Below are 16,413 nucleotides of genomic sequence, written 5' to 3'. Positions count from 1 at the left end.
AAATCATTCTAAAATTGTTCTAACATTTACCTTATTATAGTTCCCTGCATTCCCTCTATAGACACAGTTCCTTCCTTTTTGCCTTAGCTCACACTTCTTTCCTCTACCCAGAATGCCTATTTCCTCTTTTATTTGGTTTACTCCAATTCACTTTTCAAGACTTAGCTCAGAAATCATCTTCTCTAGGAAATCTTACCAGTAACCAGGAAGGACAGGTGCCCCTCCTTTATGTCCTACAACAGCTTGTGCTTGCTTTGACCATAGCATTTAACACATTATTTTGAAATGATAAAAGTGCCTCTCATCTTTATTCACTTGTGAACTCACCAAGGTCTTGGATCATCTTGCATTTTTTGAACTACTCATTTTTCTTTTTAAATTTTGATTATTGAGTTTATCTTTGATTTAGTCTCTCATGATATAATTCCCAGGGTCATCATTCCTTTCCTCTCCCTTCAAGTTAGTGATCAGAAATATGCAAAAATATTTATCTGAGGGGATGTTCATTTTATTTATAATAGCAAACATTTAAAAATTGATCCTGATACATCCATAGACTGAAATACCATGCAGCTTTAAAAAATCATATTGTAGATTACTTAATATATAAAGTGTTCATGTGATATATTGTTACATGATAAAACATGTTTCAAAACATATGTACACTATGATGCCACTTTTATAACACAAGCTTTATCTATCCATCAGTCAGTATAAAAAGATAGGCCAAAATATATGAAGAGTGGTTATTACTGGATGGTGAAATTTATGTCCTTATGTTTTTATGTGTTTTCTATTTTAAAATAATGAACATGTATTATTTTGTAATCATAAAAAGCACAGTACAGTTTTTTAAAATGTGGCATTGATTATTCACTACTTGGGAGAGCAAAATGAAGGTAAATGATATTTTGCCGAAGACATAAAAAAGGCTGAACCTATCGCTTCTGTAACTTTTTCCTCCACTTTAAATATTTGAAATTAATAAGCTGTGATGATTGATAATTAACATTTATACAAAGCAGTTTTTCAGACTACCCACACTTCTATCCTATATAAGTAATGAAATCCATATTGTCTTGTTCCTTTGTGAACTCTGAGAGCACATTATTGCTGTACAGAGCTATGTATCATAATTATTTCTATACTATGGAATTCACCCTGAACAAATTTTGTTTAAACAATGCTCTTGACTTATGTCTGAAATCCTCAAACGCATTTATTAGTTGTGCATTTGAAAAATAGCATGCACTCACCTTTTTGCAGACAAAGTCACCAGGCAAATAGAGAATGGATTTCAATCTTAGCAACATGTCATAAATCATCTGTGTATCACAACCCTATATAAAAAGAAAAATAATTCTTATAGAAACAACTAAAGGCCAATATTCCAAATGAATTCAAAACTCAATGAAAATGAACAGTAATATATATTGTTTGCATTAGCATAAAAATATTAACTGCCATTGGCTATGGACTTGTCATGACTCAAAATTTAGAAAAAAATACCTATAGTATAATGGCAAGAATTTAGATCTTGCTCAGATAGACTTGGGTGTGAATCCTGCCTCTATTACATATTGCTACATAACCTCTCATGCCTCAGTTTCCTACCCTGTAAAATGGGGATAAAAATGGTACTTATAACAAAAACTTAATGTGGTACTTAATGATAGCTATTAATGATAATATACTAATAATAGATTGTTAGTATATTAGGACCAACATAGATCAAAATCTTTGCTAGATATTTTTCTTTCTTAAAACATGTTTCACACCATTGTTAGATATTATTATTTAACCTTGCAGGCTGGTCTTTCTTCTCCAACTCAATTATCTTCTTAAGGCAGGGAAAAAAAAAGTACACAATAGATACAAAAGCAATATCTGTTGAGTGAATGATTGTTCATATTCACTTTAATAGTGTAAGAAACACTGTTTGGCTATAGGTCTATATTTGTCATCTGTTTAAATAATTATATCTGTATGAGCTAAAGAAAAATCTTCAGGTGCTACAAAAAACTCACTTACATAGTAGTTTTGAATCTTTTGCTTTCAACAAGTATATATTTTTTCATTTTCTCTCAGAGCTGCTAACATGTAATAGCTTTCCTCCTGTGGGTGGTCCTGTCCACCCCTTGAGGGAATTATGATTTTGCTGTGAACTAATTGCAGAGTCAGTGGCAGAGAAAGGAGAAGCAAAGAGTCTGCTTCCAATTTGTGGATCAGACAATCGTTCCTTTAGCAATCTCACCAGTTTTCTGTAATAGCTTCAGTAGCAGACACTTGACCTAGATCCATATGAAATTTAGACTTCAGGGTTGCTTGACTGATAAGGCAAGCTAATAATTTATGATTGAAGTATCTCCAAGTAGCCATTGGTGAGAAGCATTCAGATGAATGTGGTATTAGAATTTTTAAAAATCACTTCAGAAAGTATAGCTTTTGGTTCTCTACGATAGAAAAAAAGGCCAAAGCCAGAAGACATATCTTCTTAATACAGTCTAACAAATACTGATGAGAAGCTGTTTTGAGCAAGGCTTTGTATGATAACCTTGGAGGAATTAAAGATGAAATAAAGTAAGTCTAGTTGGGGTGATCTTGTAAGTAAGCAGAAAAGCTGTAATTGATGGTAGAAGATAATCATGTCATAAAACTTTCCACAGATATCCATAAAACTTACAATATAAAGAGAGTTAATTTTGCTTGGGAGTGGGATGGGAGAGGGGGGAAGCACCAGGAAAGTGCTTGTTTGGGTAACAAAATTTGAATCATTTGAGGATGAGGATGATTTGTATTTGCAAAGATGCACAAAGGCCCTTTTATGCAGAGGGAAATTTACATTTTCTTTGCTTGTTATGTATTTGCTTTGGGCAAAGTATATACGTTTTATTTATATTTTAGTCCTACTATGTCCGATAGGTTACCATATTTGCTAAAGCAAATTACAAACATAATTTTTTTTCTAAAAGGCATGGTTCTTTTGTTTTTACTAAAAATTAAATAAATGGCCCAAGTGCTTAATTTCTTTAAATGCTGTCATCATTTCGGAATAATTTCACTTCAGAAATTGGTATTCTGATCCATTTAAAACTCACTTAGATAAAAGGCAAATAGACTTTGAATTGATTTTTGGATCTTCTCCACTAAAGAAAATTTGTGTCTTTGATATGGTAAAGAAAATCCACTTGAAATATGCTTGGAATTTCTTGAACATGTACATGTCTGGAATATTTCTGCAATGAAGGTAACTCTCAGTCACTCATGTCCATGGAGAAGATTTACATTGTAAATGATCAGAAATAGAAGATCTCAAAAGACCCACTTATATTTGTTTTCATATAAATAATTTGAATTTTTGGCACTAATTTTTAAGGTTTTAATTATAATTTGTAAATCAAAAATGAAATTTTTATTCCTTGAACAATGCCTATCAGAATGTATTTTGATGAAAATTCCCAACTATATTAAGCTGTATTCATGGGAAATATTAATGATTTTAAATATTGTTTTCCTGTAGCAGTAATTCTGATTTTAGATAAGTATATATATAATATAAAATTATACATGTATATATAATATGTACATATAATATATAATATAAAATATATATTATAAAAATTATATATAATTATTATATATAATTATATACATATAAAGTATATGTATTCTATTTTATATGATATAATTATATACATATAAAATCAGAATTACTGCCACAGTAATCAGAATATATGTATATACACACACACGCAAATATGTGTGTGTATAGTAAATTCTTATAATTTTATGTTGCCTTGGCACCAATTTTGAATATAAGTTTAACTTTCTCATACTGGAAGCGGGATCAGTCACTCTTGACAAGGTTTCCAGTTCTCTACCTCTTCCCAGTTCCTCAGTGTGGTTGATCCAGATACCTGCTTTATACCATTGCCTCCTGGTGACCACGTCTCTATGGTACAGCTGGATGCAATTGACTAGAATTGCCCCACTGACCCCCAGAGCCCATGTGGACGAGCAGATATTCCACAGTGACTACCTGTCAGTCACAGCAAGACCCTGTGGAACTCATGTCTGCTTGCTGTAAACCAACCTGTTAGAACTTCCCCTGGGTGAAACCTCCCTGGGTAACACCCTGGATCCCAAAAAGGCTTTGGCCCATTCTCTATCTCTCCCCACTGGTTGAGCATGAGTGTTCCCCCTTCCCATTGGCCCTGTGAGGCACGCTGCCCTCTTCTGTCTGGGATCTGTAAGTAATAAAAATGCTTCTACTACTTCATGGGTTTTGTTGTGCTGCTTCCTCTGTGTCTCACCTGACTGACACATCCAAACCTAATTTTTTTTCCAGTACAGGGTTTTCCTAGGGAGTGGCTATCTTATAGGAATAAACTGGACACAGGTCAGATGAAAGCCACAAGGGTGTCGACCAATATAAACAAATTCTCTGTGAGAGAAATGTCTGTTCATGGTCAACCACCTAGGCATGAGCTCGTCAACCGGGATCAAGAAGTATCCCATGAAAGGCACACTGTGAACAGCCACCATCCATCCTCTGGAACCCCGTGAGGGCAAGGCTGGAGTTTATGGCCACTCTCCCAAGACAGAACCCAAGACCAAATGAGAGGAAATCCTAAAAATGTGGCAGCACAGTTTGCCTCCATATCCATGGATTCTACCTCCACGGGTTCAAACAACTGTGGATGGAGAATATTCAGAAAAAAAAAAAGCAATACCACAATAAAAAAATACAAACAAAAATATGGTATAACTACTATTTATATTGCATTTGGTATTATAAGTAAGCTATAGATGAGTTAAAGTATACAGGAGAATGTGGGTAGGTGATATGCAAATACTATGCCACAGATTTTGGTTTCCTCGGGGGTCCTGGAGACAATACCCTGTGTATACCACGGGATAGACTGTATTTTTTTCAATACTGAAAAAATTGGAAACAACATACTGTCAATCTATGGGCAGATAAAATATTGAATATTTGTAGATTGGAATATCATAAAGTGGTTAAAATAAACTACAGATCGGCTGGGTGTGGTGGCTCGTACCTGTAATCCCAGATTTTGGAGGCTGAGGTGGGCGGATTGCTTGAGCTCAGGAGTTTGAGACCAGCTTGGCCAACATGGCAAAACCCCATCTCTACTAAAATTACAAAAATTAGATGGGTGTGGTGACACGTGCCTGTAATCCCAGCTACTTGGGAGGCTGAGGTGGCAAGATCGCTAGAACCTGGGAGGTGGAGGTTGCAGTGAGCCAAGATTGCACCACTGCTCTCTACCCTGGGTGATAGAGCGAGACCCTGTCTTAAAAAAATAAATTAATTAATTAAAAAATAAAAATAAAGATAAAAATAAAATAAACTATATACATTTAAATATATGATTAAACTCAACCAATAGTGTGTCTGAATATAGAATATATTCAGTACGATTCCACCTACAAAAGTCTAAACACACTACTAGCAGTTTATGTTTATATGGCTATAAAGTAAAATGATAAAGATGAGGAGTGGCAGGATATCCTCAGATGAGGGTCATCTTAGTGGCCACCTCTAGGGAGGGAGGAAGGAGAACGGGTCTGGGGAGAACTGATGAAACTTCAACTTTCATTTTTATTAATTTTAAATTTTAATAAAATAAAAGTGTCTCCCTTTGTGGAGAAATGTGTTTAGTCTTCTTTCCCCTTTTATCCTTTAGGTGGGCTCAGGGACAGATAGCACCAGTGAAGGAAATTGGATCAATGGGAAGCATGAGACCAACCTAGGAGATAAGCCTGAACATAGATAAGCAAACAATTAGCACTTTTCTCGGCAGGAATACACACAAGCACTTACATCGATAGCTTTCAGCTGACGGCTTGGATTTTGTCAGAGAAAAACATTTGAACCAATCTAAGTATGACTTTTTATTAACATACTTGGATAGCACATGGATCAACTCATGCAAACTGAATCTAGCAGCTGTATATAGTAAAAACTTAGAATTTAAGTTTCACCAATTAAGTGATTCTTTCCCTTAATGATTACTTCATGAAAAGATGCCACTAGCTTTGGGGCAGCTTTGGTTTAGGAGTAAATCTTTCTTATTTGGATTTAGGCCTAGCGAAATAAAGTTTGCATTATGATGTCATTATATTTTATAATGTGTTTGAGAACTATTATTATTCTCTTTTTTTTCCTCCAGAAAATGATTATTTTCTTGAGATATACATTGCTTCATTATTGTGTGATTAAAAATTACATCCTGGGGCTTTTTCTCTCGGTAACCCAGCTCCATTTTGTTTACAGTTAGGACATTTTCTGATGTATGAAAAGACAGGATTGCTTTGTAAATGTCTCTTTTTTCTATAAAGTGAGGGTACCTGAGAAAGTATCAACATTAACATTATATTAGTACATAATATTTATATTGTGTTTTACTGTCTTATCTTTACCTGTTTAATTCTTCCAGCCTCCCACTGATGCCTGGCATTAATGAATATATGGTCATCACTCCTGGTTTTAGATAAGGACTGGAGTCCCAGGAAGCCTGTCGACTTTCTCTAAGGCCACACATGCGGTAGGTATTGGAGGAAGAGTATCACCAGAGTGTGTGTTTTTATCTACACTTGGAGCAACTTGAGATCAAAGTGTTTGTATTACTCACTCTTGTATCCTTAGTGTCTCACCAGGGTTTAGGGCATGTTGGATGCTGAATAAAAATGGGCTGACATATAGAATGAAGCTGTTAGAAATTATTCCATTTTGGACAATGAGAAATTCAGTGCTGTATGGCTGTGTTACAGGTTTGAATGAGGATATTGGAGATTTGAATGGAGTTGGGAGAAATGTTATTTTGATTCACAACAGAGCCATAGGTTAGATGGTGGTTCCTGTACCCAGGAAATTCCACTTTTAATAATGGCAAGCTCTGAATACAATTGTAAAGTTGGTAAAATTTTTCCTTGGAATGCGTACCTTCTTAGTCCTATAGAATTTCTCCATTTCTAGGCTCATTTCTGCTTTCTTTGAAACAGAACTTAAGATATCATCAGTATTTTATAACTCACTGTGAAATTGAGTCACTCTCAAGTATAAGCAATGGTCTTCAGGGCTTTTTCCATCCCAGCCTGTTTATTACAAAAGGACGTGCTTTGTTCTATCTTAAACCCCATTCTCATTAAACAAGTAAGTTATAGGTGATATGACTAGGGCAGGGAATTCTGAATTCAGTGCTTCATGCCATCGACTATGCGAGGCATGATACTGATTGGTAGCTGTTGGGACCAGCAAAGTCAAATGTGATAAAAAATTTGCAAAGTGCTGTGATGTCATAATTTTTAATATTACTTCTAAGTAATATTAGACCTAAACTTACAGTCAATATTTGCAACATTAGTAAAAATCACCTTCATCAAACTTTCTCTGAAAATTGGCAATAGTTCTACTTTTCTAGGAGTTTGGGTCAAAGTGGGAAGTCATGAGTTAGACAGAACCCTGAGGATGAATCTAATCCAGCAGTCCCCAGTCTTTTTGGCACCAGGGACCAGTTTTGTGGAAGACAATTTTTTCACCGATGGGCAGTTGTGGGGATGGTTCGGGATGATTCAAGCACATTACATTTATTGTGCATTTTCTTTTATTATTATTACATTGTAATATATAACAAAATGATTATACAACTCACCATAATGTAGAATCAGTGGGAGCCCTGAGCTTGTTTACCTGCAACTAGACAGTCCCATCTGGGGGTGATGGGAGACAGTGACGAATTATCAGGCATTAGATTCTCATAAGGCAAGTGCAACCTAGATCCCTCGCATGCATAGTTCACAATAGGGTTCTGATTCTATGAGAATCTAATGCCACTGCTGATCTGACAGGAGGTGGGGCTTGGGTGGTAATGCCAGCAATGAGCAGTGGTTGTAAATACAGATGAAGCTGCTCTCACTGACCCACCACTCAACTCCTTTGCTGCCCAGTTCCCAACAGGCCACCAACTGGCATTGGTCTGTGGCCCTGGAGTGGGGATGCCTGATATAATCAATTTTTCTATGATCAGGCAGGGCCACAGGAAGAATCTGATTTTACCTGTGTAGAAACTCCCACATGGTTGCATCAGTTTTATTTCTCCATTTAATAATAACTATGTAATTTACTATATGCCAGGTCCTGATATAAGTGCTTCATATGTTTTGAGTCCCTTACAACCAAGTATGTTATCTCATTTATTTAGTATCTTCCCTCCCTATCGGAGGGCTCCAGAGGGCAGAAACAACATGGCTGCATTAGCTGGGCAGTAGCCCTCCATGTCTGGCTCAGTGCTTTAGACAGATCAACTGCTGAGGATGTATAGTTGAATGGAGTTCATTTAGATGATAAACTCACTATTCAAAATATTTTTTAAAAGTCTAGCAACAATGCTTTATTTCTGATACCATTAGGGTAAAAATAAAATTGGTAGAAATGAAACACGAGTCTCACTGTAGTCTCACTCTCACGTTCTGATTTCAGGTCCTGTGGAGTAAATATGTGGTGACATATCAGATGAGTAGGATGTCACTGCTGGGGATCTGCATGTGAGGGCTAGAAAGCATGCTGCCATTCCAGTTCTATTCCTGGCTCAGTCTGTCACTCACACACAAAACACCTTCCTTCTCATCCTTCCGTCCACAGAGGTCACAGCCTTTGCAGGCTCTCTTTGCCACACAATCGCAAACAATGAGTCAGAGATCCCAGTGAGGTGTCCTGTTGGGATGGGTTCTGCATAATTACCAGAGCAGCAAATAGACACATTGTGCCTTCCTTGTCAGACTGTAGTACTTTCCAATTTTGGTATCTCTGGGTCCAATTTTGGTATCTCTGGGTCTCTGGTTTCCTACTGAACTGCGGGCGGTTTCTAAAGGATGCGATTCTAATAACAGCCACTAGGTGGCGCAACAGAACTTTTATTAAAGTTTCTCTCATTTCTGGTAATGCAGTAGCAGAGGCAAAATGTGATTTCCCTAGCATTTAATTTGATAAAATATATTTAAAAATCGAGATCGAAATAATAAACCATCAGAAATGAGGGGAAATTGCCCAATCTCATAGAAATGAATCGCTCCTTATTAGCTTAATACTTGTGCTTGGGCCTGGAATAACGTGAAATCTGCAAGGAAGAGGAACCATTTTTGCGAAAAATTAATATATATATATATATAATATATATAATTTGGCTGTTCATCTCTGAGCTATTTCAAATCTCTGATCACACATGTTGAAGCAGCAAATCTTACTAATTAACCACAATTTATTGAAGCAAAGTTTTAGTGAAAATCTGTGACTCTAATTCCATCTGCTTTGATTAAGAGGAGAAAAAACCTACACGAGATTCAGAGGCTTTTCTTAGCAGGAAAGTAGAAAAGTGTATGTGACTGTAGGTATCTATCTGATGTGCCAAGTCTTAGTCTGTGAATATCGCCAAAGGATTGCCTTGGTCTTGATCTTTTTTTTTTTTTTTTTGAGACAGGGTCTCGCTCTGTTGCCCAGGCTGGCACAATCATGGCTCACCGCAGCCTCAACCTCCTGGGCTCAGGTGATCCTCTTGCCTTGGCCTCCTGAGTAGTAGGGACTACAGGCACCTGGCTAAATTTTCTATTATTTGTAAAGATGAGGTCTCACTATGTTGCCAGGCTGGTTTTGAACTCCTGGGCTCAGGCAATCCTCTTGCCTCCACCTCCCAAAGTGCTGGGATAACAGCCATGAGCTACTGCACTGGGCCAGCTTGACTTTTGACTCTAGTGAAACTTTTCCAGTTCCTTCCCACCTTATCAGTTATCCAGATAGGGTTGGTAGAGAACTGAAGGTAAGAATGATAGAGTGGTGTAAAGAAAGCCGTGCTCAAACTGTCCCAGTGCTTAGAGCTCAATGACCTCAGTTAGGTAAGTTGTTTGCTCTCCGTAAAATGGGATAGTAACAAAGCTTTCACTGGAAGTGTATTAGATTGTTAGGGCTGCCATAACAAAGTTATACAGGCTGTGTGCTTTAAACAACAGAAGTTATTTTCTCACAGTTCTGGAGGCTAAAGGCTTAATTAAGATCAAGGCATTAGCAGGTCTGGTTTCTTCTGTGGCCTCTCTGCTTGGCTTGCAGATGGCTGCCTTCTCACTGTGGTTACTTGGCTTTTCCTCTGTGCACTTGCACCTGTGGTGTCTCTGTGTGTCCAAATTTCCCCTTCTTATAAAGACACCAGTCAAATTGAATTAGGATCCATCCTCCTAGCCTCATTTTAACTGAATCACCTGTTTCAGTAAACAGGTTAATACTTTTACACGCTTATGAGCTTTCGCCCAGGTGCCTCTAGTTTCTCACTCCATAGGCTCCTACGCGTCCTTCTAGATCCCACACCTAGACCATTCCCTCCTTTGTGCACTCAGCTCCCTGGGTGCATAGGTGGCTTTCGGTGAAGGGAGGAGACTGGTTCAGAAGCAGTGCAAGGATCAGTCAGGTATAAATTATGAGATGTAGGGTGGAGGATCACTATTCATCCTATTTCCTTCCTAAGAAAATAAATTTGTGTAAATTGCTAAGACTATCTCTATGAAAATAAATTTAGAAAGATTCCATACCTACGTATTTTCTACTTCACTTGGCTTTACAAAAAAAAAAAACTTTTTCATGTAACAGAAATATAAATGTAAATGGGTTCTTTCTGGAAAGAACTGTATCTTTAACAGAAATGTCAGGAAAGAATGAATCTAAGTTATATACAACATTAGCAAGATGTGAAGATTTAACCTTTTTTCTCAATCAGATGTTGCTGATTTGGTGGAGTACCAAAAAGTACGCATAGAAAGAAAAAAACTATGAGGCAAAAAACTGATATCTTCCCAAATAGGAGATAATCCCATAAAAGTCATTGGTATCTAATTTAAAGCATTTGTTTTCCTTTAGAAAAGAGTTACTGTCACTTACTCTCAATTAAGTTCGTCATTCAGGTATAACAAGTTTTATAATATTTTAAAACACTGTAAAGATAATTTAGCTTAGTGGCTTTCACACATTTCTGACCATACCTATAATAAGACATACATTTTCACTGTGCTTAGTACACACATAAATATGTCTATGTGATTTTAAAAAGAAAACATACAAAAATTTTATAATACCTACTCTTATGTATGAGGCACTGTGCTATTTTCTTTTTAAAATTTTTTATTTACTTTTTAATTTTTATTTAATTTCAATAGTTTTTGGGGAACAGGTGGTTTTTGGTTACACAGATAAGTTCTTTAGTGGTGATTTCTGAGATTTTGGTGCACCTGTCACCGAAACAGTATACACTATACCCATTGTGTAGCCTTTTATCCTTCACCCCCCTTCCCACCCTTCTCCCTGAGTCTCCAAAGCCCATTATATTATTCTTATGCCCCTGCATCCTCATAGCTTAGCTCCCACTTAAATGAGTATATACAATATTTGATTTTCTATTCCTGAGTTACTTCACTTAGAATAATGGTCTCCGGCCAGGCGTGGTGGCTCACGCCTGTAATCCCAGCACTTTGGGAGGCTGAGATGGGCAGATTAGGAGGTCAAGAGATTAAGACCATCCTGGCCAACATGGTGAAACCCTGTCTCTACTAAAAATACAAAAATTAGCTGGGCATGGTGGCACTACTCAGGAGGCTGAGGCACGAGAATCGCTTGAACCCGGGAGGCACAGGTTGCAGTGAGCCGAGATTGTGCCACTGCACTACAGCCTGAGTGACAGAGCGAGACATTGTTTAAAAAACAAAAAACAACAAAAAAAGGAATAATGGTCTCCAACTCCAAGTTGCTGCAAATGCCATTATTTTGTTCCTTTTTATGGCTGACGAGTATTCCGTGGTATATTGGTGTGTATATACAAATACATCAATATGCAGTAGAGGTGTCTGCAACTTAGAAATGGAGTTTACAGTTGAGTGTTATTTTGCAGAACAATGTAGAGTAAGTCTCATTCCTTGTTCATATAACAGACTTTAGTATATGAAACTTCTGCTGCCCTTGAATTTATTTATTTTTCTCACAACTAAACATCCTCAGCATCTACACATTTTCTTTTCTGACCGTTCTTCTTTTTTTTGAAAATGGAGTAATAATTTACATAAAATGAAATATACAGATCTTAAGGGACAGTTGGATCAATTTTGATAAATGTATACACTTATGTACATTCCCCGGCAAGACAAAAAACATTTCCATCACCATACAAAGTTCCCTCATGCTTCTTCCTAATCAATCTCCTCATCCCCATTCACCACCAAAAGCAATCATTAATCTGACTTCCACCATCACAGAATAATTTATGTTGCCCAGGCTGATCTTGAACTCCTGGGCTCAAGCTATCATCCTGCCTCCACCTCCCAAAGTCCTGGGATTACTGGCATAAGTCATGGAAACTGGCCTGCAATATTTTCCTTTTGGACCTAGGTTTAGAATTTTACTTTTATGCTTGTTGATGTTAATCTTGTTGGCTTTGCTTATTGTTTCAAGGTATTCAGAAATTTTAAATTTTGTAATACATTTTATTATATTCCTTCTTTCTTTGTGTCATCTGCCAATTTGAAAATCACGTCTTTTATATGATCATCAAAATATTGATGGAAATCTAGCACAGGACATAGCCAAGAAAAGAGTCCTAGAATACTGACCTACCTCTAATAACTTAGAGTCATGGGTTAACCTAATGCTGGGGGTGACTATGCCTAACCATTCTACTATACAGCTTCTGCTTCTTCGTCTTTTTTCTAATATTATTGATTATATAATTTTAAGACATATCCTTCTGTCTGGATTACATTTTTTCTTCTTTCCAAACTTACATCTTAAGTGATCACATTGAGTCCTTTGACTTGAAATACACCAATATGCTGACAGGTCCAAATGTATTGCTCCAGCTTGGACCTCTCCCCTGAACTCAGATTTATAAACCAAACTACCTACATGAAATTTTCAGCTGGAATCTAACAGTCACCTCATCAAACGAACACATCTGTTTTTGTGCTGATATTAAAAGGACACCACAGACTGGGTAATTTATAAATAATAGAAATTTATTTCTCACAGTTCTGAAGACCGAGAAGTCCAATATCAAGGCATTAGCAGGTTTGGTGTCTGGTGAGGGCTGCTCTTTCTTCCAAGATGGTGCCTTGTTGCTGCATCCTCCAGATGGGAGGAACACTGTGTCCTTACATAGTGGAAGACTAGGAGGGCAAGAGAGTTCTTCCTTCCCCTTGAGATCTTTTATAATGGTGCTAAACCCATTCATGAGGGTAGAACCCTCAAGACTCAATCACTTCCCAAAAGGCCACACGTCTTCATGCTGTTGCATTAGGGATTGAGTTTCCACATGATTTTTGAAGAGGACACCATTATCCAAATCATAGCAACATCCAAAAACAAAGAGTTGGTTTCCAGCCCACCCAACCTACACTTACTTTGAAGTTTCCTAGTTTGCAAATGATACCTTTGTTCTTCTTGTTCCTCAGGCCTAAATCCTTGGAGTCATTTTTGGTCCCTTTCTGTCTCTTACCCTCTTCATGTAATCAAACAGGAAAAACTATGGGCTTTTTGGGTTTGAATATACCCAATATTTGGCCACTTCTCAAAAACTCTGCTTCAATAACCCTGGGTCTGTTCACCATCATCTCTTCCACAGATGGTTGTGATAACTTCCATTTTGCCTCCCTGCCTTCCACATTTACTTCCTAAGGCCTTTTCTTCACACAGCAGGAAAGATCCTGTTCAAACTGGTCTTGAATAGGTCATTTTCTGCTCAAGAGCCTCAGTGTCTTTGCAACTCAGAGTATAATTTAAAGTCTATAGATGGCTGGGCACAGTGGCTCATGCCTGTAATCCCAGCTACTTGGGAGGCTGAGGCAGGAGAATCACTTGAACCTGGGAGGCAGAGGTTGCAGTGGGCTGGGTTTGTGTCACTGTACTCCAGCCTGGACAACAGAGCAAGACTCTGTCTCTAAATAAATAAATAAATAAATCAAGTCTATAGATCCTCCAAGGCCCTCCATTAACTGCCACCTGCCTCAGCCTCCCTTTTTTTTTCACTCTTCTCTGACTACTCCCACCACTCTGCCTTTGCTCCAGCCACTCTGGCTTCCTTGCAGTGTGTTTCCAGCTCAGGGCATCATGTCATCCATCCTCCCGTAATATTCCCTCCTGTCCTCGTTCCTTTCTCTCCTCTCCCATCTGCGTAGCTCACTCCCTTGCTTCTTGCAGTCCTCTGCTTAAGTGCTCAAATGCATTTAATCAGAGAGGCCTTTCTTGCCAGCACCACCCTCATCCTTCTTAATCTGTGACATGGCTGGGATCTGTGTCTCCACCAAATCTTTTGTCGAATCGCAATCCCCAATGTTGGATGTGGAGCCTGCTGGGAGGTGATTAAATCACAGGGGCAGATTTCCTATGAATGGTTTAGCACCATCCCCTTTGGTACTGTCCTCATGACAGTGAGTGAGTTCTCATAATATCTGGCTGTTTAAAAGTGTATGACACTGACCACGCCTGCCTTGGTCCTGCTCCTGCTATATAAGATGCCTGCCCCTGCTTTGCCCTTTGCCATGATCAAAAGCTCCCCGAAGCCTCCCCAGAAGCAGATGCCGCTGTGCTTCCTGTACAGCCTGCAGAACCATGACCAAATAAACATATTTTCTTTATAAATTACCCAGTCTCAGGTATTTTTTTTTAATAGCAATGAGAGAACAACCTATACAACCTGCTTAACTTTGCTCATGGCGTTATCACCTCCACACATTTTATGTGTTTATTTTTCATTCCCTTCTTCTGGAATTTAAGCTCCACTTGAGTAAGCATTTGTTTTCAACTATTATGTTCCCAGTGGCTAAAGTGTTGCCTGAAACATGGTGGGAACTTCATAAATACTTGTTGAATGAATTAATTGAATGGATGAGTCGGTGAATGCTATACCCAGAAGGAAATATTAGGTGAGAAAAATTTATATGTGATATAATGCATAAAAAGAGTAGTAAGACTTAAAACATTCAAAAAGTTCAAAATTTCTTTGTTATACTTTTTTTTTCCTGAAACAAAAAGCTTCTAAATTAAAATTTGGCCATTTTAAGAGTCTAAATCCAAAGTATTTGTAACAGAAGACATGATTAGGTATAATTCTCTGATTGTCAGGCCATTACAGAGCTATTCTGGAGCCTGATTTGTTGTGAATTGCCAAGGCACATTTATAGATGGGAGGTGATACATGTACTAGCAAAGACATAGAGCCATATAATTTAAATTATATTTAAATTAATGCAAGAAGAATCTGAAGAACTCTTCTTTTTTGACACCAATTAGAAGAGAAAGAGGGTTCTAAAGAATAAGCCATCTGCTGAAGAGAGACCTGTAATTTATTTGACTCTTTAATTCCACATAAATTCTCTAGGTTATTTTGACTTTGTTAAAACATAAGGCAAAAAAAGCCTCATAAATGCTGTATAAATCAAGAGCTTAGATTCCACAGAGAAATAGATACAGAGTCTTTCTATTAATTGTAAAAGCACTTGCCTTGAACAAGTCGACTTTGCTGATGATGCTGAAGTTCACATCAATGGCGAGGGCTAACTGGACTGTAGTTGGCAGGGTCTTAAGCAAATCAGACTCATCTTCATAAAGATAAACACATCAAACCCCAATGCAGAAAAGTTAATGAAATAAGTCTCCAAGGTACAAGCAGAAAAATTTTAAAAATAAAGGAAACAAAATGCAAACACTTTTTATACATAATTAGATGCATCAGATTCTATATTTTCATTACTTCTATTGGACCTCCATACCTATTACAATAACACTATTATGCTTATGCAAGAAAAGAAGTATTTTTAACTCTGGATGACATACTGAATAATTCCAGAACATTATGCTTGCTGAAACTTTAGCTATGAAACGTAATGATCATAGCACAAAGGCTAGTGAACAAGCTAGCATGGCTGAAGGATCTAGTTCTTATTTTCTGATTCTATTGATTCCAGCCTTAGCATTCAAGGGATGGCAAATAATAATGAGCACCATGTGGCACTGGAGAGCTTACAGAGCTCTGTCACACCCATTATCTTATTTGACCCTTGTGACAACCGCAAGGGTAAATGTTCTCATTCCTACTTTGCAGAAAGAAGAAAAACAAAAAGAACTGAAGCCTTGAGAAGCTGTAAGTGACTTGCTCCATTGTGCATAATTAGTAGGTGGCTCAGCTGGGATGGAATCTAAAGAAAAAATGTGCTAAGAGAGTAAATTCAAATTATTGTTATTTACTTGCTTATTAACTCAATGAAGAATGTGAATATATTACAGATTTTCTACATGTGAATTAAATGATGGGCTTCAGACTGATAAAATGTTCCGTAAACAAAATTCCCTATTCTTTTTTTTTT

The 16,413-nt window shown here is 37.3% G+C and overlaps 1 protein-coding gene across 2 annotated transcripts in view; it reads right to left on the bottom strand.

Annotated features, from left to right (window-relative positions):
• Positions 1-16,413, bottom strand: part of CNGB3 (cyclic nucleotide gated channel subunit beta 3) — a 163,230-nt gene that overhangs the window by 29,908 nt on the left and 116,909 nt on the right. For both annotated transcript variants that reach the window (XM_003268270.3, XM_030794908.1), the window contains 2 exons: positions 15,551-15,648; positions 1,257-1,340 (listed from right to left, as the gene is read on the bottom strand). In XM_003268270.3, the coding sequence (XP_003268318.1) occupies positions 1,257-1,340; positions 15,551-15,648 (182 nt within the window). The remainder of the gene's footprint in view (positions 1-1,256; positions 1,341-15,550; positions 15,649-16,413) is intronic.

The sequence above is a fragment of the Nomascus leucogenys genome, chromosome 16 (genome assembly GCF_006542625.1).
Source record: "Nomascus leucogenys isolate Asia chromosome 16, Asia_NLE_v1, whole genome shotgun sequence".
In the NCBI taxonomy this organism is placed as follows: domain Eukaryota; kingdom Metazoa; phylum Chordata; class Mammalia; order Primates; family Hylobatidae; genus Nomascus; species Nomascus leucogenys.
The sequence above is the reverse complement of the archived record's forward strand: the minus strand, read 5'-3'. Positions and strand labels throughout refer to the sequence as shown.